The 22,532-nt window shown below is 40.2% G+C and overlaps 1 protein-coding gene across 15 annotated transcripts in view; it reads left to right on the top strand.

The window, feature by feature from the left end:
• The window catches only part of LOC126412831 (cytoplasmic dynein 1 intermediate chain-like), a 190,330-nt gene that overhangs the window by 70,296 nt on the left and 97,502 nt on the right, over nucleotides 1-22,532 (top strand). For all 15 annotated transcript variants that reach the window (XM_050082675.1, XM_050082673.1, XM_050082677.1 and 12 more), the window contains exon 4: nucleotides 15,347-15,462. In XM_050082675.1, the coding sequence (XP_049938632.1) occupies nucleotides 15,347-15,462 (116 nt within the window). The remainder of the gene's footprint in view (nucleotides 1-15,346; nucleotides 15,463-22,532) is intronic.

Raw genomic sequence — 22,532 nt, 5'->3', positions numbered from 1 at the left:
GAGAGTCTAAAAATCTCTGATCCTTCAGCATTGTGGATGCAGGACCTGATACACAATTGAGGTCCAACTTCTGGCAGGTGCCTTTTAGACCATCCCTGTGAACAATCTACTCACTGAGGTTTGTGTCCCTCTCCTACAGATCACCCTCCAGAGGGCTTGCCACTCTTTGGTGAGTTCTGTGCTTGGCTACCATGGGGTCTCAGTGTCTTTGCAACACCTCTTCCCTTTTTGTGCTGCATGTCTGTCCTTCTGCTGTTCTTTTCTCCCTCCCTTGGGTATCATGTCTCGGATATTTTTGGAATGTGTTATGAAGTTTTAAATGCTTTACATGGGAACAGCCCCTCATCAGTTCTTTCTTTCTTTCTTCACTCTCCATCTCCTACCCTTCCTCCGCTTAAGCATTTGAGGTTCCTCTGTTTCTTCTTCCTCCCTGTGCATTCGTGAAGGTCAACTGATGCATTTGACACTAACAGGTGACTGGGTAGTTTGTAATTCCCAGACCTGGGTTGATAGGTAGGGTTCGCACGGACTCCCTGATACAGGCCAGGCCCAGGGAGGGGTGATTGGCTGAACAGTTACCTTCCCAAACTGCCAATTGGTCTCCCTGCCAGCAATTCAGGAGGTAATTTTTTTTTTTTTTTTTTTTTTTTTTTTTTTTTTTTTTTTTTTTTTTTTTTTTTTTTTTTGTGGCGCAAAACTTCTATGGTCATTAGCGCCCAAATTCAGGAGGTGTGACCTGGTCTGAACAATCACCTGTGGCAGGTGAGCTTCCTTCTAAGGGAACCCCAGTTGGAAGGAGCGCACCATCGGAGATGCTGGCAATCATGAGGGTGTTCTCAAAATGACCCAATTACCATCTCAGTCTACGTCTAATAAATGTAAATGTAAGTAGAATGAGGGTAAAGCTCCAATAAATCTCCCGGCTCGACCTCAGTTCTTCGCTACTGTTAATCTGTTTATTATTCAGAAAGATGATGCAGTTGCAGACCCTGTGAAATCCTGCTCTCATTTATGTAATGGAACTTAGCTTTTGGAGACCAATTGTGATAAACCCAACAGCTGTTTGCAGCTTCTCTCCTCCACTGCTATCCTGTTCGTGTTGAGACCCATCGAACGCTGAATTCTTAGCGTGGTGTTATTTACGTTCAGCTGCTTGATGGTCTGACTGTGGAAGAAATCCAAACTTACCCCTCTAATCAGGGTGTCACTGCAGCCCATCAGGTAATGAAAAAGATTGATGTAACCTTAGTGCCTGCACGCACTCTTTTTCTCATGTTTGATAGAGTAGTGCTTCCATCAAAGATCAAAGCAGGCTATGAAGTCATCATGGTCTGACTGTACATTCCAAGCATGATGCATTGCTACCAGTGTCTATGTTACAACTACACTTGCATGTCCTGTAAAAACATGGCCAAATGTGTTATTTGTGGTAGGAATGTTCACAAGGGCAATTTCTCACTTCTTTCTCCCCACTGTATCAACTGCATACCAGCCAAGTTTTCTCGTTTTCCCAGAAGATTTCTGGATTTTGGGGTAGTCTTCCAGTTTTCCGGATGAACATTGTTTTTTTCCTAATTTTCAACTTCCACGCTTGTTCCCGCCATCTGCATTCATATCACATTCAGTTTTGACTTGTAATAATAGTTGCTATTCTGAAATGTGAAGTTTGAAATTCAACTGAAAGTCGACTGATAATATTATCAATAATCCCTTCTCGCAGAATATTGCTGCGCTTTTGTCATTAACTCTGTGTGTTCGAAACACCACTGGTGAAAGTCAATCACACATTCTATCTTTAATCACATCTCACAGGTTATTGCTGCATATTCTTTGTGCTTCGAGTGCATGTTAATGGGAAAGTTTTGTTTATGCTTACTTTTATACGGTGTTTGCTGTGATTCTGGTATTCATGCAATTGTGTGATGAGTTTTTGTGCAATTTAATGTTTTCGTGGTGAGTTCAAGTAAGGAACAATATCATCAGTCTTTCAGGGATGCATATTCTGCTGAATTTTCGTGTATTATGCAATCGCAGAAAGGTGAAACATTCACATTCTGTTCCATGTGTTCGTGTGATATAAACATTGCTTATGGAGGAAGAACTAAATTAATAAATCATATTAAATCTGTTAAACACGTCTCCAATATGAAAATGAAGAATAGCAGTAGGAAAATTGATTCACTTTTTACTAGTCCCGGAGCTGACCGTGACATAATAAGAGCAGAATGTTTATTCACTTCACTTTTAATTTAACAAAATATCCTGTTAACTGCTGCTGATCATGCTGATGCTCTCTGTAAGAATATGTTTTCTGGTTCAGAAATCACAAAAAAAAGATTGGTTGTGGTCGTACAAAGACTTCACAGATTTTGAAAGAAATGGCTACAGATTCAAGAAATGAACTCATTAGTTGCAAGCAACATGAACCATTTACAACTGTACTGGTGACCATGTAGTCTCATCGCGAGAATGTCCTGTGTTTCTCAGTGAGTGGGCCATCCAAGAGATCCGGGTGAAGGTAAAAGTACATTACCTTATCGCTTGCAAGTTGTTGGCTAGTCAAAAGCTCTACATTTACTGTCTGGCACTTAGAGTACCGTTCTTGCTATGCCTTGATCAATGGAGGACATGGCCACGCAGACTTGCGACCTTAAATTCAGCACTACAGTTGTAAAATCGCCCACTATCATGGTAGCATCCACATCACCTCCTCCTCTTCCTCCTCCTCCTCCTCCTCCTCCTCCTCCTCCAGCTGCGCAACAAGCTACCAAATCTTCACCCCAGTGGCAAAACCACCTGCTTCACAATTGGCAGACTGGACAAAAGGAACACTTCCACCAAGACTTCTTACATCCCTCCAGCCAACAACCTGAGTCTTCATTAAACAAAGAAGGTGTTGCCATGTGGTATCCTCACCTGGCCAACTTCCATTTCGCCAGTGCACACCGCTACCACTTATTGTTTTTCTGCCCTGGAATCCGCAAGCTAACCTAGAGAGAATGCTAAAGCCTCTATGGATCTCATGGAATAGCATCCACCAGCCTCTGTAGCAGAGGGTCTTCGAAGGCTGCCACTCGGCAGCTACTGAGGTGACAACCCCTCATTTGTTCCCTCTTCTTTCCCTGTCATGACTCCTCCAATGGCATGTTCGCGGCATTAGATCCAACAAGGAACAATTACACCTGCTCTTGAAATCGCAGCATCCACTTGTTTTCGATCTCTAAGAAACAAAATTGCCTCCTCGTGACCTCTTCGATCTCTCACATTTCCTCCTGTTCTGCTTTGTCTCTCCCCTCACCCGATGACAGCATTCAATTTCACTGAGGAGTCATGCTGCTCATCTGGAATGACGTTCATAGCCAGACTATCTCACTGAACACTCGGCTGCAAGCTGTTGCAGGACACATTTTCCTTCCTCGGTCCAACTTTCTCTTTGCATCTGCAGCTCTTAACTTAGTGCCTAGCATTGCTGCCTCTGGATTCCCAGTTAGGTTGTAGATTTTCTCTGCCTGGGGACTGGGTGTTGTGTTGTTGTCATTATTTTATGATCATTTGGGGAAGTGATGAGACTGGACAGTGAGAATTTTGGGAATTTGTATGTGCACTGATAACCACACAGTTGAGCACCCCACAAACCAAACACCGCCGTCGCCGCCGCCGCCACCACCACCACCACCACCACCACCACTACTACTTTTCTCTTTGAAATGTCTACATCCCTGTCATTCAGTGTCATCAGGGCAGACTTCCCTCAGCTTATTGGTCAACTCCCTCACCCCTTTTTGTTGCTTGGTGACACCAACCCCTTTGGGGTTCTTCCAGAATCTGTCCAGAGGTGCCCTCTTAACTAACCTTCTACATCAACTTGACCTCATATGCTTTAACACTGAAACACCCATGTTCCTTTCTGACTCCATGAACACCTATTCCCATTTGGACCTCCCATTCTGCACTGCCCAGCTTGCCCTTCATCTCGAGTGGTCTATTCTCAGGGTGTATACACCCCGGGACAACTGGAAAATGCAGGAAAAACCCAGGACTTTTTTCATCCAGGAGAAAATTGGGAAAAACCCGGAAATTTTTTAGAATTCCAGCAATTTTTCTTTGTTTTATTTTTCAGTTAAATTTTTGTAGTTTTGACTGGTAAGAACTGATACTGTGACAAAGAATTATACTGTATCCCGCTACTGCAGAACAATACTGCTGCTGTAAAACATAAACGAGACAAAAAAATTAAAATAAAACTGAAGTTGCAAAGGAAATACGCCATTTACAACAACAAAACACAGTGCACACACTAGCGTCTGCCAACAGCGAAACGTGTCAAAGGCTATAGGACGAAGACTATGCAGTTCATCATCATAACAAACTGCTTCCGATCAACGTGACGTTACAACTTTTCGCATGAGGTTTGTTTGAAGAGTTGTTAGTGGGCTCATGCCCGTGCACTGTTGAGTCGCGTATGATTAGCACCTTCTACTGCATCTGTCTACTTTTAGGAGTGCGAGCTGTATCAGCAATACCAACAAGCAGCCAAATGCTACCCGGAGAAATTTTGCTGGCGTGCCCAAGCTGCTAGATTCGCACAAGAGCAGAGCGGTCTGAGTTGTAGTGGGAAGGGTGAATAGTCTCCACTTTTAGTGATTTTGCTATTTACTTTTATTTAGAGCTTTAATGTTAAATGAAAACAAAATATAATTCTGTGGCCGGGAGCTATCAAGTGAATTAAAATAATTCACATAATTACAGAAGGCTAAAATATGTTATTAGTTTCAGTTTCTGATTTTATTTTATTTACTTTTTTTTGGCAGTCAAGCATTAATTGCCTTGCAGAACAATGAAGTTATTTTTTTCGATCTGCTAAAGAAATTTGCCTTTTATTTGTCTTTTTCGCAGAGGCAGTAAATTATTTGAAACGAAGTATTTCATTCCACACCATTGGCTAGTTTCAACTATTCCCTAAATTTCTAATGCACGTTTTCATCATCCGGCATGTATGGCATTACGCCATAATAAAGAACCAAACGTGAGATAATACAGTGCCGGTACTCCAAGAAAATTTGCATCCCGAAAACTTTATATCAGGTTGAGGCCTACATCTTTGTGAATCTGGGCACACTTTAAGCCAAATTATGTAGTTTAGTATTATTTATGAAATTCTGATGTTTTCGCAGTATCATGTGAGGTCCTGTTTCGTTTATGATGCAATGTAAGATTTCTTAATGCTATGCAAGATCTGTAAATGCTATAAACATACAAGCTTCCTACGTCATCACTGTTGCGCATGGGCAGTAACACCTGTTTTCTGGTGTTGTCTGTTAATTGGTGAAACGAATTCTAATAGCTCACGAGAAAGTATTGTGAATGGTGGTTTGAAAAGCGTTACTTTCAAAGTTAATTTAATTTTATGCAAGGTGAATTATGTTATGTACGAGAATGTCCTTTGAATTTCTTAAATCACAGTGTGTTTGGCTCTCGTTTAAAGCTTAACAGTTCAGAGACCAGACATTTACGTCATTATTTAAAATTTTACTATCACATTTGCGTGATGTATTTTAAAGTGTCACACGCACAAAGGAGACAAATACTATATGTGAAAGCTTAGCTTTTCTTGTAGCTATACTATGTACATTAATTTAAACCATTAATTTTTCCTATTTGTGTTAACGCTTCATAATAGTGATGTTGCTATTGGCTGACGTCACATGCCCTGTTCTCTGAAGATCTGCTGTCATCGCCTGGCGAGATCACGTGATATGAACTATGACTGGCTTCAAAGCATCGCAACCTTGATTTCACTAAAGTGCTGTGATTGGTGGAACTCGAATACATACTTTCGTAATACGAAAATAGGCAGCGTACAAGTTGCTACACATAGAAGCTTATCCCAAAACGTGTGTGCGCTGTGTGTTTGTTTTCTAAAGCACCCGGAAGTTCTACGCCAGTCTGTAAAACCTAACCCATTCAAAGATTTATAAGTTTTACAGTTCCGAGGGAAAGTTTACTGTCAATTAAACAGGGAAAAAGTGTATTTTCACCCAGGAGAAAGTGTACTTTTAACCGGGAAAAACCCAGGATATTTTTTTCCCTTGTCCCCATATACACCCTGGTACATACTCGAGCAACCATTTGTTGTGTGCTATCACTATGCTGACTCCTGCCCCACAAACCCAATTGGCAGCTTTCTAAGGCCAGATGGAGGCTTTACTCCTTCCTGGTGATCTTTGACAAACAACATTTCTTCAGCTATGACAACCAGACAAACATTATCCTTACCACCATGGAACATTCCTTACCTCACACTACATCTTTACCGAGCCGTGTCCCAGTCCCTCGGTGGTGTGAGGCGTGCCGTGATGTGATTCATGCATGGAGACGTGCTCTCTGCATTTTTAACCATCATCCTATGATTGGTGAACTGTATTCATTATAAACAGTTGCATGCACAGTGTCATCACATTCCTGAGAATAGCAAAAAAGCTAGCTGAACTTCATTTACTAGTTCTTTGAACAATTTCAGTTCCTCTTCTGTCATGTGGGGCAACCTCCAACAGCTTTCTGGGATGAAGGCCCATTCCCCAATTTTGGGCCTGACTGTAGCAGATGATGTCATTGTAGACACTATTGCTATCTCCAGTACCTTAGGCTGCCATTTTGTGGAGATTTTGAGCTCCAACCACTATCTCACTGTTTTCCTCAATCGAAAACGAGTGGAAGTGGCTTGTACCATACCCTTGTCCTCGCAGAATCGTGAATGCTGTGATGCTGCCTTTACTATGAGGGAGGTGGATCATACTATCTTCATCCTGATCTTCTGCCCGAGGGCTGGATAATGTTAACATTCAAATGTTGCAGCACCTTTCTGCTTTCTGTTGCAGGAAAGCAGTTTCTCCATCATACATACAATTTCATATTGGCAGATGGCGTGTTTCACAGGTGCTGGCATGAAACCACTGTTATACCCATACCTAAGTCCAGTAGGGACAAACATCTTCCTTCTAGCTACTGCCACATTTCTGTCACTAGCGGTGTTTGCAAGTTGATGGAAAATGTGACTCGTGGCCAGTTGATATCATAGCTCGACTCTTGCAATCTACTAACCACTGCACAGTGTGGATTTCGATCGCACCATTCTGCAGTTGACCAACTCATCACTTTGTCAACCCATGTTTTGAACATAATAAAATGGAACACTTACAGCTGTCCTTAGGATGTCATTTATTATAATGGCTACCAGTTTCAATGCTTCAATGCACTATGTTCAGGCCTTAGCTGACTCTGACAGGTTAACACAACCCATATACACAGTTCATCAGTGGCCACCATCTATAACTGGGTTTTGCAGGCTACCTGTAGCAGCAGTGTTGTCTCTCCAACCAGGTATGGAGATGGTAGTTGATGGTTGGAGAGACAACATTGTTGTTACACGTAGTCTGATGAATCATGTATGCAGATTGTGTTAACCAGCTCAGTGCCAGTTAAAGCCTGAAGATGTGCACTGAAGCACCGTAACTGGTACCACATAATAAATGAAATCATAGGGACAGCTGTAGGTGTTCCATTTTATTACATAAATGAACAGTCGAAGTCTCTCAAACTTCCAATCACAAGGATGGACATTCAAAAACATGTTATGAACCGTTTTCTGCAGAAATACTGAACTGGTTTTTGAGTTGGAGAAAGGACTGGTATCCTTTGTAATGTATACACGTGGGGCATCTGAGGCCACCTGCCTGTTTCCTTCAGGAATTTTTAAAAGGCAGAGTTTTCAAGGTATGTGTGGGTTCGACTTCATCGGACACATTTACCCAAAAAAACCCAGTGTGTCAGGGGGTCTTTCCTGAGTGTTCTCTTTGCTGTAGCCATTAACCCTATTACGGCCTCTCACCCACTGGGCCTGTGCGGCTCCCTTTTCTTCATCGACTTTGTGATCTATTGCAGTTCTCGATGGACTTGTCTACTTGAACAGCGCCTTCAGCGATGTCTCGATCATCTTTACTCGTGAAACGTTGACAGTGGTTTTCACTTTTTGAAGTACAAAACTGTTTGTATGAATTTATGGGCGCAGAATGGCTTTTTTCCACTGTCTTTATATCTTGGGCCTGTTACTCTTCTGTTTGCTGGAATTATGAAATTTCTGGGGCTCATGCTTCATAGAAAACTTTCTTAGTCCTCCCATATGTCTTATCCGGCTGCCCCCTGTACCCGGTCCCTCAATACCCTACGTGTCCCAAGCATTGTAACAATCCCTTGTCAATTCAAAACCAGACTGTGGGTATTTCGTTTATGTGTCTGCCTGTCCATATGTCCATCGCATGCTGTCTCAATACAATCCACCATCGTGGAATCGGGTTGGCCACTGGTGCCTTTTACACTATCCCAGTTGAGTCTTTATGCATAAACTGCCGAACTACCAGTCGTACCGGAGTGATGTCATTCTCAGTGGGTACAACATGCCATTTGTGTGCCATACCCGGCCACCCACACTGTGCCTCTTTGTTCGATGACTTACTTGACTGTCGTATGGGACTTGTCCTTCTCTGTAATCTCCCAGAGTTTGGTTTTGGCTGTTGCTCTGGCAGCTTAACTTAAGGCTACCTGCCACATTCCCGATGGGTGGGAATCCTTCGCCACCTTGGCTTTGTGCTGTGGCCCATGTTCATCATGGACTTCATTCGCTTTCTAAGGAAACTACTCCAGATTCAATCCATTGCTATAAGTTTCTCAACCTTCACACTTGATTTAGTGATAATACCTTCGTGTACACCGAAGGCTCAAAGACTGACCGTGTTGTTGGATGTGCCTTCGTCATTTCCACTAAGAATTTTTGGTATCGGCTTCCAGAACACTGCTCAATATTTAGAGCAGAGCTTTTTTCCCTGTGTCAGGCCACACGGTACATCCAGTGACACAGGCTTTTTAATTATGTCATGTGCTCTGATTCTCTTAGTCACTTTCAGAGCCTCTGTGTGCTGTACACCATCTATCCTTTAGTACAGTGATCCAAGAGAGCTTCCACTTTCTCACCCTTGAGGAGGCCGCTGTGATGTTTATGTGGGTTCCTGTTCACTTCTGTCTGATGGGTAATGAGGCTACCGATGCGGCTGCCAAGGCTGCAGACCTCCTACCTTGACCTGCTAACTTTCCCATTTTTTACAGTGATCTCCATATTGCCATCTGTTGGCAGGTGGTCTCATTTTGGCATCACTACTGGTCTTCTCTTCAATAAAACAAGCTCTGGGGAATTAAACCTTTCCCAATGACTCGGCCAACTTCCTCTCGGCCCTCTCACTGTGAGGAGATAATTTTAGCTAGGTTGCTTATTGGGCACTGTTGTTTTTGCCATTGTCATTTGTTAGGAGGTGATCCTCCACCCCATGTGCTCATTGTCGTCTACCTTTGACTGTTCGCTAGTTCCTATCTGAATGCCCTTTTTATAACCTCCTTATGTTCTAGTGTATGTTTGCCATCTGAGCTATCAACTGTTCTAGCGAATAAGGTACAGACTGTTGATGGCATTTTACTTTTTGTCCATCGTGGCAGTGTGGCAAAGGAAATTTAATCTTTAGTTTGGGACCTCCATTGTCTCTACAGCGTATTTTATGGACCTTTATCCAAGAGGAAGTTCATGTTCATAGTTCTTTTCTTCCGTCAGGTGGGCTTAATGTGTAGTCGCTTTTAACTTCTTTTTTGTTTTAGTGTTCTAAAGTTATGGCATGGGTGCATATGACCTCAGTTGTTTTTGTGCCCTAAAACAAAACAAAGCAAAGCAAAACCTCCATACTGTTGCTGAGCTGTGCAATACACCTTCAGTGCTACTCTGTGCATCCAAACTAACATGTCCGTTTTCCTGGTAGGGAGCTCTACCTCCCACAGTAGAGGCCAAGGTCTGGAGTCATGATTGCATTTCACATTGTGAGTGTCTGCTCTGAACCTAACTTGCTCTACTGTTGCCTCTCATCAAGGAGAAATCACGTGCACTCTAATGGTGTGTACCACATCGTCGGATCTTTCTTGACCTCTCCTTCATGCTGAAAGACTCAATAAACCCTGTGGTTTTTCACTGCCTCTTCCCAGATGTTCTCAGCGCATTTCTGTGCTTGGATATGGTATACACTGACAACTCTACAGATGACGGGTGAACAAGTTTTGCCTACACGCATCCCAGATGCACTGAACTATACTCCCTGCCAAATACATGCAGTGCATTCACAGCAGAATTGTTAGCCATCTCTGGGGCCCGCAGTCACCTTCGTTATTGCATTGGTGAGTCATTCTTAATCGGCAATGGCTTCTCAAGTAGTCTTCAGGCTGTCGACTAGTGCTTCACATCCATCGGGTGTGACTACCCAGTATCTCCTGTATGACCTCCACCACATTGGAAGGTCATTCGTCTTTGTATGGACCCCTGGACACATCGGGATCCCAGGGAATGATTGGAACTGGAGCTTTGGCCGACTCTACACAGACAATTGTCAGAGACTTGGAATTTGAATTGATGTGACCCAGTTTCTCTAAATAAACTATGAACGAGACCAGACTGTTTCAGTCCTCCCTTCGCACCTCTCACAGGGAATCTACTGTCTTGTCAGCCTCACATCAGTCACACTTGGTCAATCCGTGGCCATATCCTCTGATGTGAGGATCCGCCCCACTGTCAGTGTGCTGCCCATCTCACTGTGGTGTCTAATTTGGCTGCCTTATGGTGAAATCTTAAACTTGTTGTCATGCTACCTCTGGTGCTAGTGAATGATGCCAAAGGGACTGAATTTGTTTTACATTTTACATGTGAAAGTGAGTTTTACTCCTTTCTGTGCTGTAAAGCATTTAGCCTCGTCGGCCATGTAGAGGGATTGGGGGGTACCCCATCACCTGCTCCAACCCGAGGGGTCCCATGGCTGCCCCATCTGGGTGCCCTAGCCTGAACCCTTCCCTTCCCAACTTTTCAATTCCTCTTATTCTTTTACATCTGTCATCGGTTGATAGACTTGTCATCATTGTTCTCTTTCCTGAGAGCTTCTCTTGTCTGTGTATCTAATTATCTTGCAGCAATGGAGGGTGTGCCTGCAGTCGCGTAACATGTACTGGGGGCTACCAACTACTTTCTCCGTGGGACAGCTCTCCCACCTTTACCCTTTTACCCCTCTAATTGCTTCTATTTCTTGGTTTCCTTGATTCTCAGATGCAGTAAAATCCATTTGGATTTGTCCTTTGTGTCCTCCTCTCAGGGGACTGTTCCTGGCTTGACACACACAAGATTAAGGGATCAATGATCTCAGGGCTTGGCCCCTTTAACCCCATCAGTCCATCCATCCAGTAATTAGTATTCAGTAATGGGGGTAGCCTTACAAAAAGATACACAGTATGAACAGATATGAGTACATACAGGCAGTGTATCAGCTGAAAGATGCAGATAGTGTAAATGTGGAACCAGTGACACAGAATGAAGTAGAATGGACTTTAAAATGGATGAAACATAATAAATTCACTGGACCAGATGATGTTCCAGCACTTGAGCCAGTGAATTACGGACCAAGTATTTTATGGAAAATGCCGGCATATTTCTTTAATCAACTGATTAGAGTGAAGAGCTACCAGTGGATTTTAATATTTCTGTAATAAATTCCATTAAATAAAAAAGGGAGGGCAGACAGACAGGATGGGTAATAATTATGAGGCATCAGTGTAACAAACTTGATAGAAAGGTTGTATGACCAGATTTTGAGAAACTAAATCAGTGCAGAAATTGTAGACATTGAAGAACAGAGTGAGTTTAGAACTGCCTGATTGTGTATTTACAGTATATTCTCCCTGTGCCAGTTCATAGAAAAAACATCTGATTAAAATTTGGAAACCCATTTAGTGTTAATAGATCTCAAAAAAGCGTATGACATACCACCAACCAAGCTATACTGTTGCCTAGTAGAACTGGAGAAAAAAAATGCAGTAAAATGGGAATTCAGTTAGAAGACCAAAGTTTATATGCAATTTTATTCACAGACAACTAGGTGATGGTTGTGATTAATGAAGACATCTCACATATAGTGAGAAAATTAATAAAAGAATGTAGCAAATGGGGACTGAAGTTGAACATCAAGTTGACACAATACTTAATCATGGGAATGCAGTTGGTAGATCTTGAAATAGCAGACAATGTAACAACTGGTAATTGAGAAACTTACAAATACTTAGGGAGTATAATTAGTAAAGACAAATCATGTGAGGATGACTTGAAAAGTAGATTGAGCTTGAAAGGAGAGCAATATCAAAATTTATTTCCCTTTTATAATACACAAAAATTGGTTTCAAAACAAAACTTCATATATGTAAAGGTATTATGGAGCCAATTACCTGGTGAAGAACTACAAGAAGATTAAAGATGTAGAAATGGACTTTCTGAGATGAGCATCAAGGATCTCTCATGTGGAACATAGAATAAATGAGTATGTGCTGAAAGTAACACACAAGCAAGGTGGTACAATGAATGAAATAGAATGCATATTTTATGGTTTAGACACTTCATAAGAATGGGACAAGAAAGAATACCGAAAAATATATTTGAAAATATAATATAATTGGATAGATAAAAAAATGTACTTACCAAGAGGCTGCAGGAGAACAAATATGAATGTACACTGATAGACTGAAGGTGCAGAGGAGACCATGACTTAAAATTTATTCAAGAGATAGAAAAGAGTATAAGAAACAGAAATTTGATTATTGAAGACACTCAGACTGGTTATTGTTGAGGCTGAGATGAGTGATGTAACAGGACGCTTAGGACTCTTGCCAATATATACACTGAAAGATATTAAGTCAAAACAGTGCCCCTGAAGTAGACAGTTTTCCCTCAGAACTACTGATATCCTTGGAAGAGCCAAATGACAAAACTATTCCACATGCTGTGAAAGATGAATGAGACAGAGATCTACCCTCAGGTTTCAAGGAGACTGTAGTAATTCCAATTCCAAAGAAAGGAGTCGCTAACTGGTCTGAATATTACTGAGCTATTGGTTTCATAAGTCATGGTTGCAAAATACTGATGCAAATCACTTACAGAAGAATAGGAGAAGCTGATCTTGGTGAAGACCTGTTTGGATTCCAGAAAAATCTAGGAACACATGAGGCAGTACTGATCCTGCAACTTATCTTAAGAGATAGGTTAAAGAAAGGTAAACTTACATTTATAGCATTTGTAGACTTGGACAAAGCTTTTGATATAATTGACTGGAAAGTACTTGTCAGAATTCTGAGGGTAGCAGGGGCAAATTACAGGGAGAAAAAGGTTATATGCAGTTTTATGTAAATGAGATGGTGGTTATGAGAGTCTAGGGGCGTGAATGGGAAGGAGTCATCGAAAAGGGAGTGTGACAGGGTTGTAGACAATCTCCAGTGTTGTTCAATCTGTACACTGAGCAATTGTAAAGGAAACCAGAGAAAAATTTGGAAAAGGAATTAAAGTATAGGGAGCAAAAATAAAATGTTTGAGGTTTGTCAATGACATTGTAATTCTGCAGATACGGCAAAGGACATGGAAGTGCTATTGAACAGAATGTACAGTGTCTTGAAAGGTGAATATAAGATGGACATTAACAAAAGTAGAGTTAAATCAGGCAGTGGTGAGGGAATTAGATTAGGAAATGAGAAACTAAAATTGAATTTCAAATTTGAACAGTAAAATTACTGATAATGACCAAAGTAGAGAGGACATAAAATGTAGACTGCTAAGGCAAGATGAGTATTTACGAAGAAGAGAAATTTGATAACATTGAGTATGGATTTAAGTATTAGGAAGTCTTCCCTGTCAGTATTCATTTGGAGTGTAGCTTTGTACAGAACCACAATGTGGACAGTAAACAGTTTAGACAAGAAGAAAATGGCAGCTTTTGAAATGTGGTGCTACTGAAGAATGCTGAAGATTATTGAATGGATAGATTGTGTTGCTAATGAGGAAGTACTGAATAGAATTGGAGAGAAAAGAAATCTGTAGCATAACTTGACTAAAATAGGGGTTCAGTTGATAGGTCATGTTGTGAGACATCAATGAATCATCAGTTTACTATTGAAGGAAGTGTGTGTAAGAATGTTCAAAGAAATGTGGATTCCAAGAGGTACTTGGAGACGGAGAGGCTTGCACAGGATGGAGCAACATGAGGAGCTGCATGAAATCATCTTCAGACTGAAGACCGCAATAAGAGCGGCCTGATTATTGTAGTATTATTATATAAACTGACAGTTTTGAGTATTTTATATGAATTGATAACTACAGTTGCTCTAACTTGTGACATATATTTATGATAAGACTAGAAAAAACAGAATAATAATAATAATAATAATAAACACCAGATATTACAGCAAGCATATTATTAAAGATCCCAATACCACAACAGATAAATGCAGACTTTGCAAACAACAAATAGAAACAGTAGATCACATCACAAGCGGATGTACAATACTAGCAAATACAGAATACCCCAGAAGACATGACAATGTAGCAAAAATAATACATCAACAGCTTGCCTTACAACATAAACTTATAAAACAACATGTTCCCACATACAAGTATGCACCACAAAATGTACTGGAGAACGATGAATACAAATTATACTGGAATAGAACCATTATAACAGATAAAACACCACATAACAAACCTGATATCATACTCACCAATAAAAAGAAGAAATTAACACAACTAATCGAAATATCCATACCCAATACAACAAATATACAAAAGAAAATAGGAGAAAAAATTGAAAAATACATCCAACTGGCTGAGGAAGTCAAAGACATGTGGCATCAGGATAAAGTTGACATCATACCAATTATACTATCAACTACAGGAGTCATACCACACAATATCCACCAGCACTTCAATGCAATACAGCTACATCCAAACTTATATATACAACTACAGAAATCTGTAATTATTGACACTTGTTCAATTACCCGAAAGTTCCTAAATGCAATGTAACATATACCATACAGTTAAAAGGAAGTCACGCTTGATCAAGGTCCACGTCACCTTCCATTTTTAACCAGACATAACGTCTGAGACAAGAAAGAAATAATAATAATAAGTTAGGTTAGAATAATAATAATAATAAATAATAATAATAATAATAATAATAATAATAATGATACACAGGACAATAACTGAGGCATTTGAGATTAATGTTAATCGCAAATGCCTTGGTTATTGTCCTATTGCTCACTCAATATTGTTTTTGTCCTTGTGAATTATGATCTGTTTATTTTTGGTTGTTATGGGTTATACATATGTAATGGAATAGACTCATAATATTCATTATGATTCGAAGCATAGATTAATTATTGTCGTTACTCTTAGGAAACGGGTGCCGCAGCTGAGTGTTGTCAGTGTACAGAGCACGAACATTCCTCCTAAAGAGATCGTCACATATGCTAAGCAGACACAGACAGCACATACAGGGCATGAAAGAGACGGTGAGTTTGTGGCTTCTCATTGCTAATTTGTTGTTGCACATGCTATATTTTTATTCATTTATTTTCATTTGGCAGCTTCAATAGCTTATTGGTAAAACACATGTTGCTTGCAATAACAAGTTTTGCAACAAGATTTTTATTTTTATAATCACAGCATTTGTTTCACGAGTGTGTACTATACAAATAAGGCTTTGTGGAAGGAAGTCAACTGAATTGTGTGAGAAGAAAGATTCTTTTTTTTTTTGATACAACTAATATACTTATTTGCTACATAGTGTCAACAATGCCAGTTGATAAAACATAAAAACAAGAGTATTGTGGGAAGATCTAAAGATAAGAGAAAACTAGAAAGTTGGTCTACTGAAATAGAATCAGAAGGGTTAAAAAAGACAGACTTGGAGCGAAGAGTGAGAGTGAAGTACCCAAGACTAAAATTTGATCACACTAAATAAAAACAAATGAGAGAACTCAAAGTGCACAAAACTCATTAAATCCTTAATAATTTTTAGAACTGATTCTTCTTGTTCTGAATTGTTTTGCTTTGTCAGTTCGACATGTAATTACTTTACTATGTAACTCATAATTCGTATTGAAGGTACACGAAGGTTAACCCTCTTTTTCTCCCTATCTCTGTAAGAGCCCACACACTCCCATTCTCCCTTCCCCAACAACATATCATATACCTTCATCTTCGTCCTTGCTCCCTTCATTCTCTCTCATCAGTTTCAGTTGCACAGTTGCATGTGGTGAGTCAAACTGAGTTCAGGCACTAATCAGAATAATCATACAATGAAGGTTTTCATGACCAGATGTCTTAGCTGCTGTTGATTCTTCCGGGTTGCATGGCAGTGTTCCATGAAACTTTTTCGTTCCTAATGTTTCATCCAGAGCTGTACTTGGACATATTTATGTGATCACAGAGATAATTCTTGTCAGAGATAGAATTTAACTACAACTGCCATCTGTAAAAAGTAAAACTATTAATCAATTCTGTAGACCCACAACCATATGTCACTAAGTCTAACATGTGTAAAATATGGGAATAATTTTAATAGACAAGAAGAATCCAAGAAACTCTGTGATACACGGACAGTAGATCTACAGAATTGATAGATAAGTTTTATCTTTGACAGACAACAGTCAGTAGTTAAGTTGTATCTCTGCTGATCACATGTATACTGTTCTGTATTGACGACATTGATTTATTCATCCTCCAAAACAGGAAACCAGGAGGTAGGTGCAGTGGTAGTGTTTAGGTTACATGAAGAAAACAGTAACAGAAGAAATTTGTGAATTTCAGATGCTGTGGGCAGCTGCCCCAGGATAAAAGTTTTTCCAGTGAATTACCTGGTAACTCCATTTGCCACCTAGGCACTGTTGTAACTTGCCACAGCCAACTGAAAACTCAAACTGGCATGTCTTAGCATATGCAGCAAGCATGATCCTTGCTCCTTATAAGTGCAACATCAGTGGACTGATACAGGTTAGAGTGAGTTGGGAAATGAGTAAAACTGCTGAGATAGTGGTCCCCAACTGCAAGAGAGAAGTATCCACCATAAGAATGTCACAAAATGATGCGAAACACTTGTTGCTAACCTTACAAGGGAGGACAGTGGCATTTAGCTGTCAACTGAACACCGTTTCTGCCAAACAATGAGTTTGCTAATATGTAAAGGCCAGGAACAATCCATCTAGAGACTACGAGAAGGTGAAGGATCCAAACATGTTTGTCCGGACACACCAAGGAGATGCAAAGCCAGTTGCCAGATTGGTCGATGATAGTAAAGTACCAGTAGGGTTGGCGAGTCGACTGCAGAGTGGGAGAAGCATTGGGCTTCCAGAACCATTTTACAACCCCACATTTTCGTATTCAGAGTAGTCTTTAGTAAGAATGTTCAGACGCCAACTAGTTGCTAAATGCCAGCTCGGATAAGCTCCGTTTAATTCTCCTTTCTCGCTTTCTAATGTTTGCATTTTAAGATGCTTCTAGTGATTGCTATTTTTGCTAGTCAGACACTAACTTCTGTTGTAGCAACAGTCAACCCTTTACTTTTTCTCATGTTTGTAAATAGCCTTCAGTGGAATAGTCTATTCCAAATGTAATAAATAATTACTATTCAAACCCTTGAGTTCTTTGAGTCTCATACAAGTATTGTTATCGAGTCCCAAAACCCCCCTCTAAGTAGGTGATCTGTGGCAGTGTTTGCCACTGAACCGAGAAATCACCTGCCACAACTGGAAGTTCGTCACTCTCCGTTTGCTCCCTGACTGCTTGGAAATTGTACACTGAAGTGAACCCCCTCAAGTCCTCACACACTTCTTCTAGTCTATGGCAGTACTACACGATACTTGTGCCACACCCCTTTTATGTCTTTCTCCAACACCCGACCAATCGACAAGACTCAGTGTAACCGAGAGCTGCTCTGAAAATATCCAGTACAACTCCAGACAAAATGTTAGAAACAAAGATTTCATGGGCCACAACCACACAACCCTGAAGAATCAACAGCAGCTAAACTGAATAATACACTGATGGAAAGAAATTGCAACACCAAAAAAATTATTGAAGTAGAGCATGTTTGTCTGTGTAACATATTTAAGTGATTAACATTGTAAGATCACAGGCTAATGTAAGTGCAAAATAAGCCATTAAAAAGGTAAAATGCTGGTATTTTAGCAACTGGTGTAACCACCAAAATATTGCATTCAAAAATTCAAATGTGCATTTATTGTGTTGTACAAGTGCCGGTTGTCAGTTTGTGGGACGGAGTTCAATGCCTGTCGGTCAATACGGGGACGGTCAGTGCTGTTTCTGGATGATGCAGGGCTTGACGTTCAATGATATATCGTATGTGCTCGATTGGAAACGGATCTGGTAATCGAGCAGGCCACGGCAACATATCAACACACTTCAGAGCGTTATTGGGCTACAAGAGCGGTATGGGGGCGAGCATTATCCTGTTGGGAAACACCCCGTGGAATACTGTTCACGAATAGCAACACAACAGTTCGAAGCACCAGATCGGTGTACAGATTTTCAGTCAGGGTGCGTGGGATTACCACGAGAGTGCTCCTGCTGTCATACGAAATTACACCCCAGACCATAACTCCAGGTGCAGGTCCAGTGTGTCTAGCATGCAGACAGGTCGGTTGCAGGTCTAACGAACACACAGCACATCAGTGCCCCAAGGCAGAAACAGCTTTCATCAAAAACACAACAGACTTCCATTGTACCCTCCAAAGAACTACCACTTGACACCACCAAAGTTGCACATAGCGGTGTTTGGAGGCAGTGGAATGTGTGATGCAGGGTATCAATTTGTAACAGTTCGTTGTGTCACTGAGGTGCCAACTGTTACTCAAATTGCTGCTGCAGATGCAGAGCCATATGCAGAACACAATGGTCTTCCCCCTTGGTAGTGCCACGTGTCCATCTGGAACCTGGTCTTCTCGTCACTGTACATTCCCATGTTAACCACTGCCAGCAGTCATTTACTGTGGCTACGTACCTGCCAAGCCTTCCTGCAATATCACAGAAGGAACATCCAGTTTTTTGTAGTCCTATTACACAACCTCATTCAAACTTGGTGAGGTGTTGATAATGCCATCTTTGTCACCTTAAAGGCATTCTTGACAAATGTCAACTGCAATACAAGTGCTGTTGTTACGCATTTGGGATGAGATTTGAATAGACATCATCTCTCAGATGTATAAACATGCTACCAACTTTCGCTTAAATTGCACAAGTCCTTCTTGGTGTTGTGATTTTTTTTCTGTCAGTCAGGTTAATGAACAGGCTTTTAACAATAATTAGTAGAAACTTACAAGCATAGACTACATTGACAGTAGATGAGAATCTTTTGTAAACAAATTATTTCACAAACTTTCTCAAACTTGATGTTACTCTTTGTACCTCCGATTTCCCTCTCTGCTGTGTGTGTGGCATGTAGCTCATTTATATCACCTACATTCCCACCTGGCTGGTTGGAAGTGCTATTTTTAAATGGGATTTGTTACCAGTAGTACAGTGGCAGCTGTGCTTGCAGTTAAGCATTTCATACTGGGCTGGAATGTGTGCAGTATAAATTATTTGGCTTATTTTGTAAAAAAGTTCTCCTTTGATGGGAAAACACTAGGTCTGAAACAAAAATATTATGTTGTAAGTGAACATGTCACAACAAATTATGTCCAGAAAAAAAACTATCCATATGACATAAATACATAAATAACCAAACAGTAATTGCCCTTATGACCATGCAGGAATGATCTAATTTGATAGAATTTACTTTCATGCATCAGTATCAAACTGTTTGTTCATATTTGTCTGCTTAATTCAGTTTGCAAGAACTCTTTTTGACATTTCTGTGTTTCCTGTGTGTAAAGGGATAAGGACATTTTGTCTGCAGTCAAATCTGTCTTGTGTTACTTTTTAGCTGTAATAGGATGAGATAATAACTAATACCAAGAAACTGTTTTAATTTTTTTTTTCACTAAACATTGCTGGAACTTAAATAATTATTCTACAAATTCTCAGAAAGGCTATCCTAAAGCATGTAACAAGTTTGTGTTGCATGATACAATAAATTATCTGATGGTGTTATAATGTGTTTCTGTATTTTCTCCTTACCCTTAAAACTACAGTATATAATATAACATACTTGCTCTGATTAACTGCTCATATGATTGTTTTCCAGATTCTGACCTACATTAAGATCTGAACAGTAACACTAACATTGACTTTTATCGCTTTGCTTAGAAGGTTATAACGAAACAGTGGAAATACTCCCAATGAATATATGCCTTTATCACAGTCTGCTGTAATTTTTGAAGTACAAGTGTCCCCATACATTCTGCATTTTTTTAAATATAACTGCAAAGTATTATAAGATTGTGCCTGTATATTTGTGTCATTATTGGTGTTTCCTGTCCCACTATTGTTTCATCTGTCACATGCTAATGCTTTCCTTCTGTCAATCTGTGATGTCACCTTAGGATTTCTCTCTTGTTGTGTTTGTTGCTAACATTCCTCTTTCTCTACCTATTTGTAGTGCTTCATCACTGGTTGATTTTCTTTCAGTTTTTACTTTTCTTCTGTACATTATTTTTGAAGTATGTTAATATGTTGGTAGGATGGCATCAACCTATTGTTGTTAAGCTCATCATACATTAGGAGTATTGTCCCCTTACCCCAGTCAGCAAAGACTAAAAAAAGGTCAACTGGAAGAAAAACAATTAGTGTAGTCACAAATTTTTGTGGAGTCTGAGGAGGGAGCACCACGAGCGCACATAAAAATCCTGACTGATAGAGTGGAGTATTGAAGTGAGATAGTCCGAGGGATTTAAAGGTCACTCTCTAATGTTTTTCTTCGAAAACTGCGTCCTCTAGCAAAGATGTTTCCCAGTACAAAATTAAAATACATTAAATTTCCTACAACAGAGGTCTTATTTATTTTTTCTCTAGGACAAATACTTTGTGTTGCAGGGGATGGGATAATCACAGATTATTAAAAATATTATTTTTAACAATATTACTATTTCTTTAAATGAAATTACTTGAAAATAAATATTAAATGAACATACCATATCTGAGTGCAAGAGCCATATTTAGGGATACATTATGTTCCGGGTGTGTAAAAGTAACAGGGTGGGGGGGTAGAAGTCCAAGGGAAGGTAGCTCACTGGATTGTGTTCTTGCACTTCCTTCTTTCATAGGTCTGCAAACTGGAGATCAAGCAGGTGATTATCTGCTGCACTGTCACAAGAGGCAGGTACAGGGTGTTTGACAAAGTTGTACTGTCCTACACAGTGCACCTTCTTGGTCACTGGCTATGCCATGCATAGACGTGTAGGGGGGACAGGGGTGATAATTTTCCACATAGAATGCAGATATGAGTTAGTAGTAATACTAGTGCAAGAAACACATACACTTTATTAAGTGGTTACCTTTTCACAATTTGAGTGAGCTGTTGTCTAAATAGCTCAACAACTGGTGCTGTCAACGTATTAAACGATGTTGATTTCATTGTTAGCACTGTCACTGGCTGGAATACTTTTGACAGCATGAGGGGTATCAAATTCATCACCCCAGCCTCATCTCTCCCAATGTTTGGAGAGACCAGCTGCATAAATTGTCTCACTCTGTGACAGAAGTAGGTCATTTAGGTGTTAGAACTTCAAATATTTCACCATAAGACAGGCAATGCATTACAGCAGATTACTGTTGGAGACTTGAATGTGATCAGTCCCATTCATCAAACATACCCACACCGTTGTAGAAGATATATTGTGGGTGTATGATAAGTGGCTCCACTTAGTGCAGCCCACTCTAAAAGTGTCAGCAGTTCCTTAATGCACTGCAGTGTATCTATAGCACAGTCACGGGTGAAAGAAATTCAATAACTTCCTGGTCATTCATTAATTCACCACCAGGTGACTAAAACACATTTACATGGCTTTATAACACACTGCATAGAAAGCAGCATTTACCAATCAGCGACATCACAGTTTACATAAAAGCTCACTTAACAACTGCAAATAAGTACTCATTTAATAAACTAAAAATAACTTCACCTGTAAACACATGCACAGTATGGTTATTTTGGCTATTCGCATAACAGAACTGACAGATAATGCTGAGTAGGAATAGTTTGTCTGTAAACTGAGAACTGAGCAAGCGCTCATGCTGGAGGAAGTTGCCTTTCCCGGAAGAACCTTATAGCTGACATACAGGATGACAAAGAATCTATTTCCCCCCCTAGCACTGTAGAACAGTGGGCAGAAATATATGTAATTTCTGTCCGTAAGTGTTACTCGTGTTAGTATTATTAGCAACTCATATCTGCATTCCATGTAGTTTTAACATACCGTATTTCCTCGATCTAAGCTGCACTTTTTTTCCGGTTTTTGTAATCCAAAAAACCACCTGCGGCTTAGAATCGAGTGCAAAGTAAGCGGAAGTTCTGAAAAATGTTGGTAGGTGCCGCCACAACTAACTTCTGCCGTCTACATGGGCATGCTTTACAGGCGCAAAGATAAATACTGGCACCAAAACCTATGCGTCAGTACATAAA

Source organism: Schistocerca serialis, chromosome 7 (assembly GCF_023864345.2).
Source record: "Schistocerca serialis cubense isolate TAMUIC-IGC-003099 chromosome 7, iqSchSeri2.2, whole genome shotgun sequence".
NCBI classification, from domain to species: domain Eukaryota; kingdom Metazoa; phylum Arthropoda; class Insecta; order Orthoptera; family Acrididae; genus Schistocerca; species Schistocerca serialis.
The sequence above is the reverse complement of the archived record's forward strand: the minus strand, read 5'-3'. Positions and strand labels throughout refer to the sequence as shown.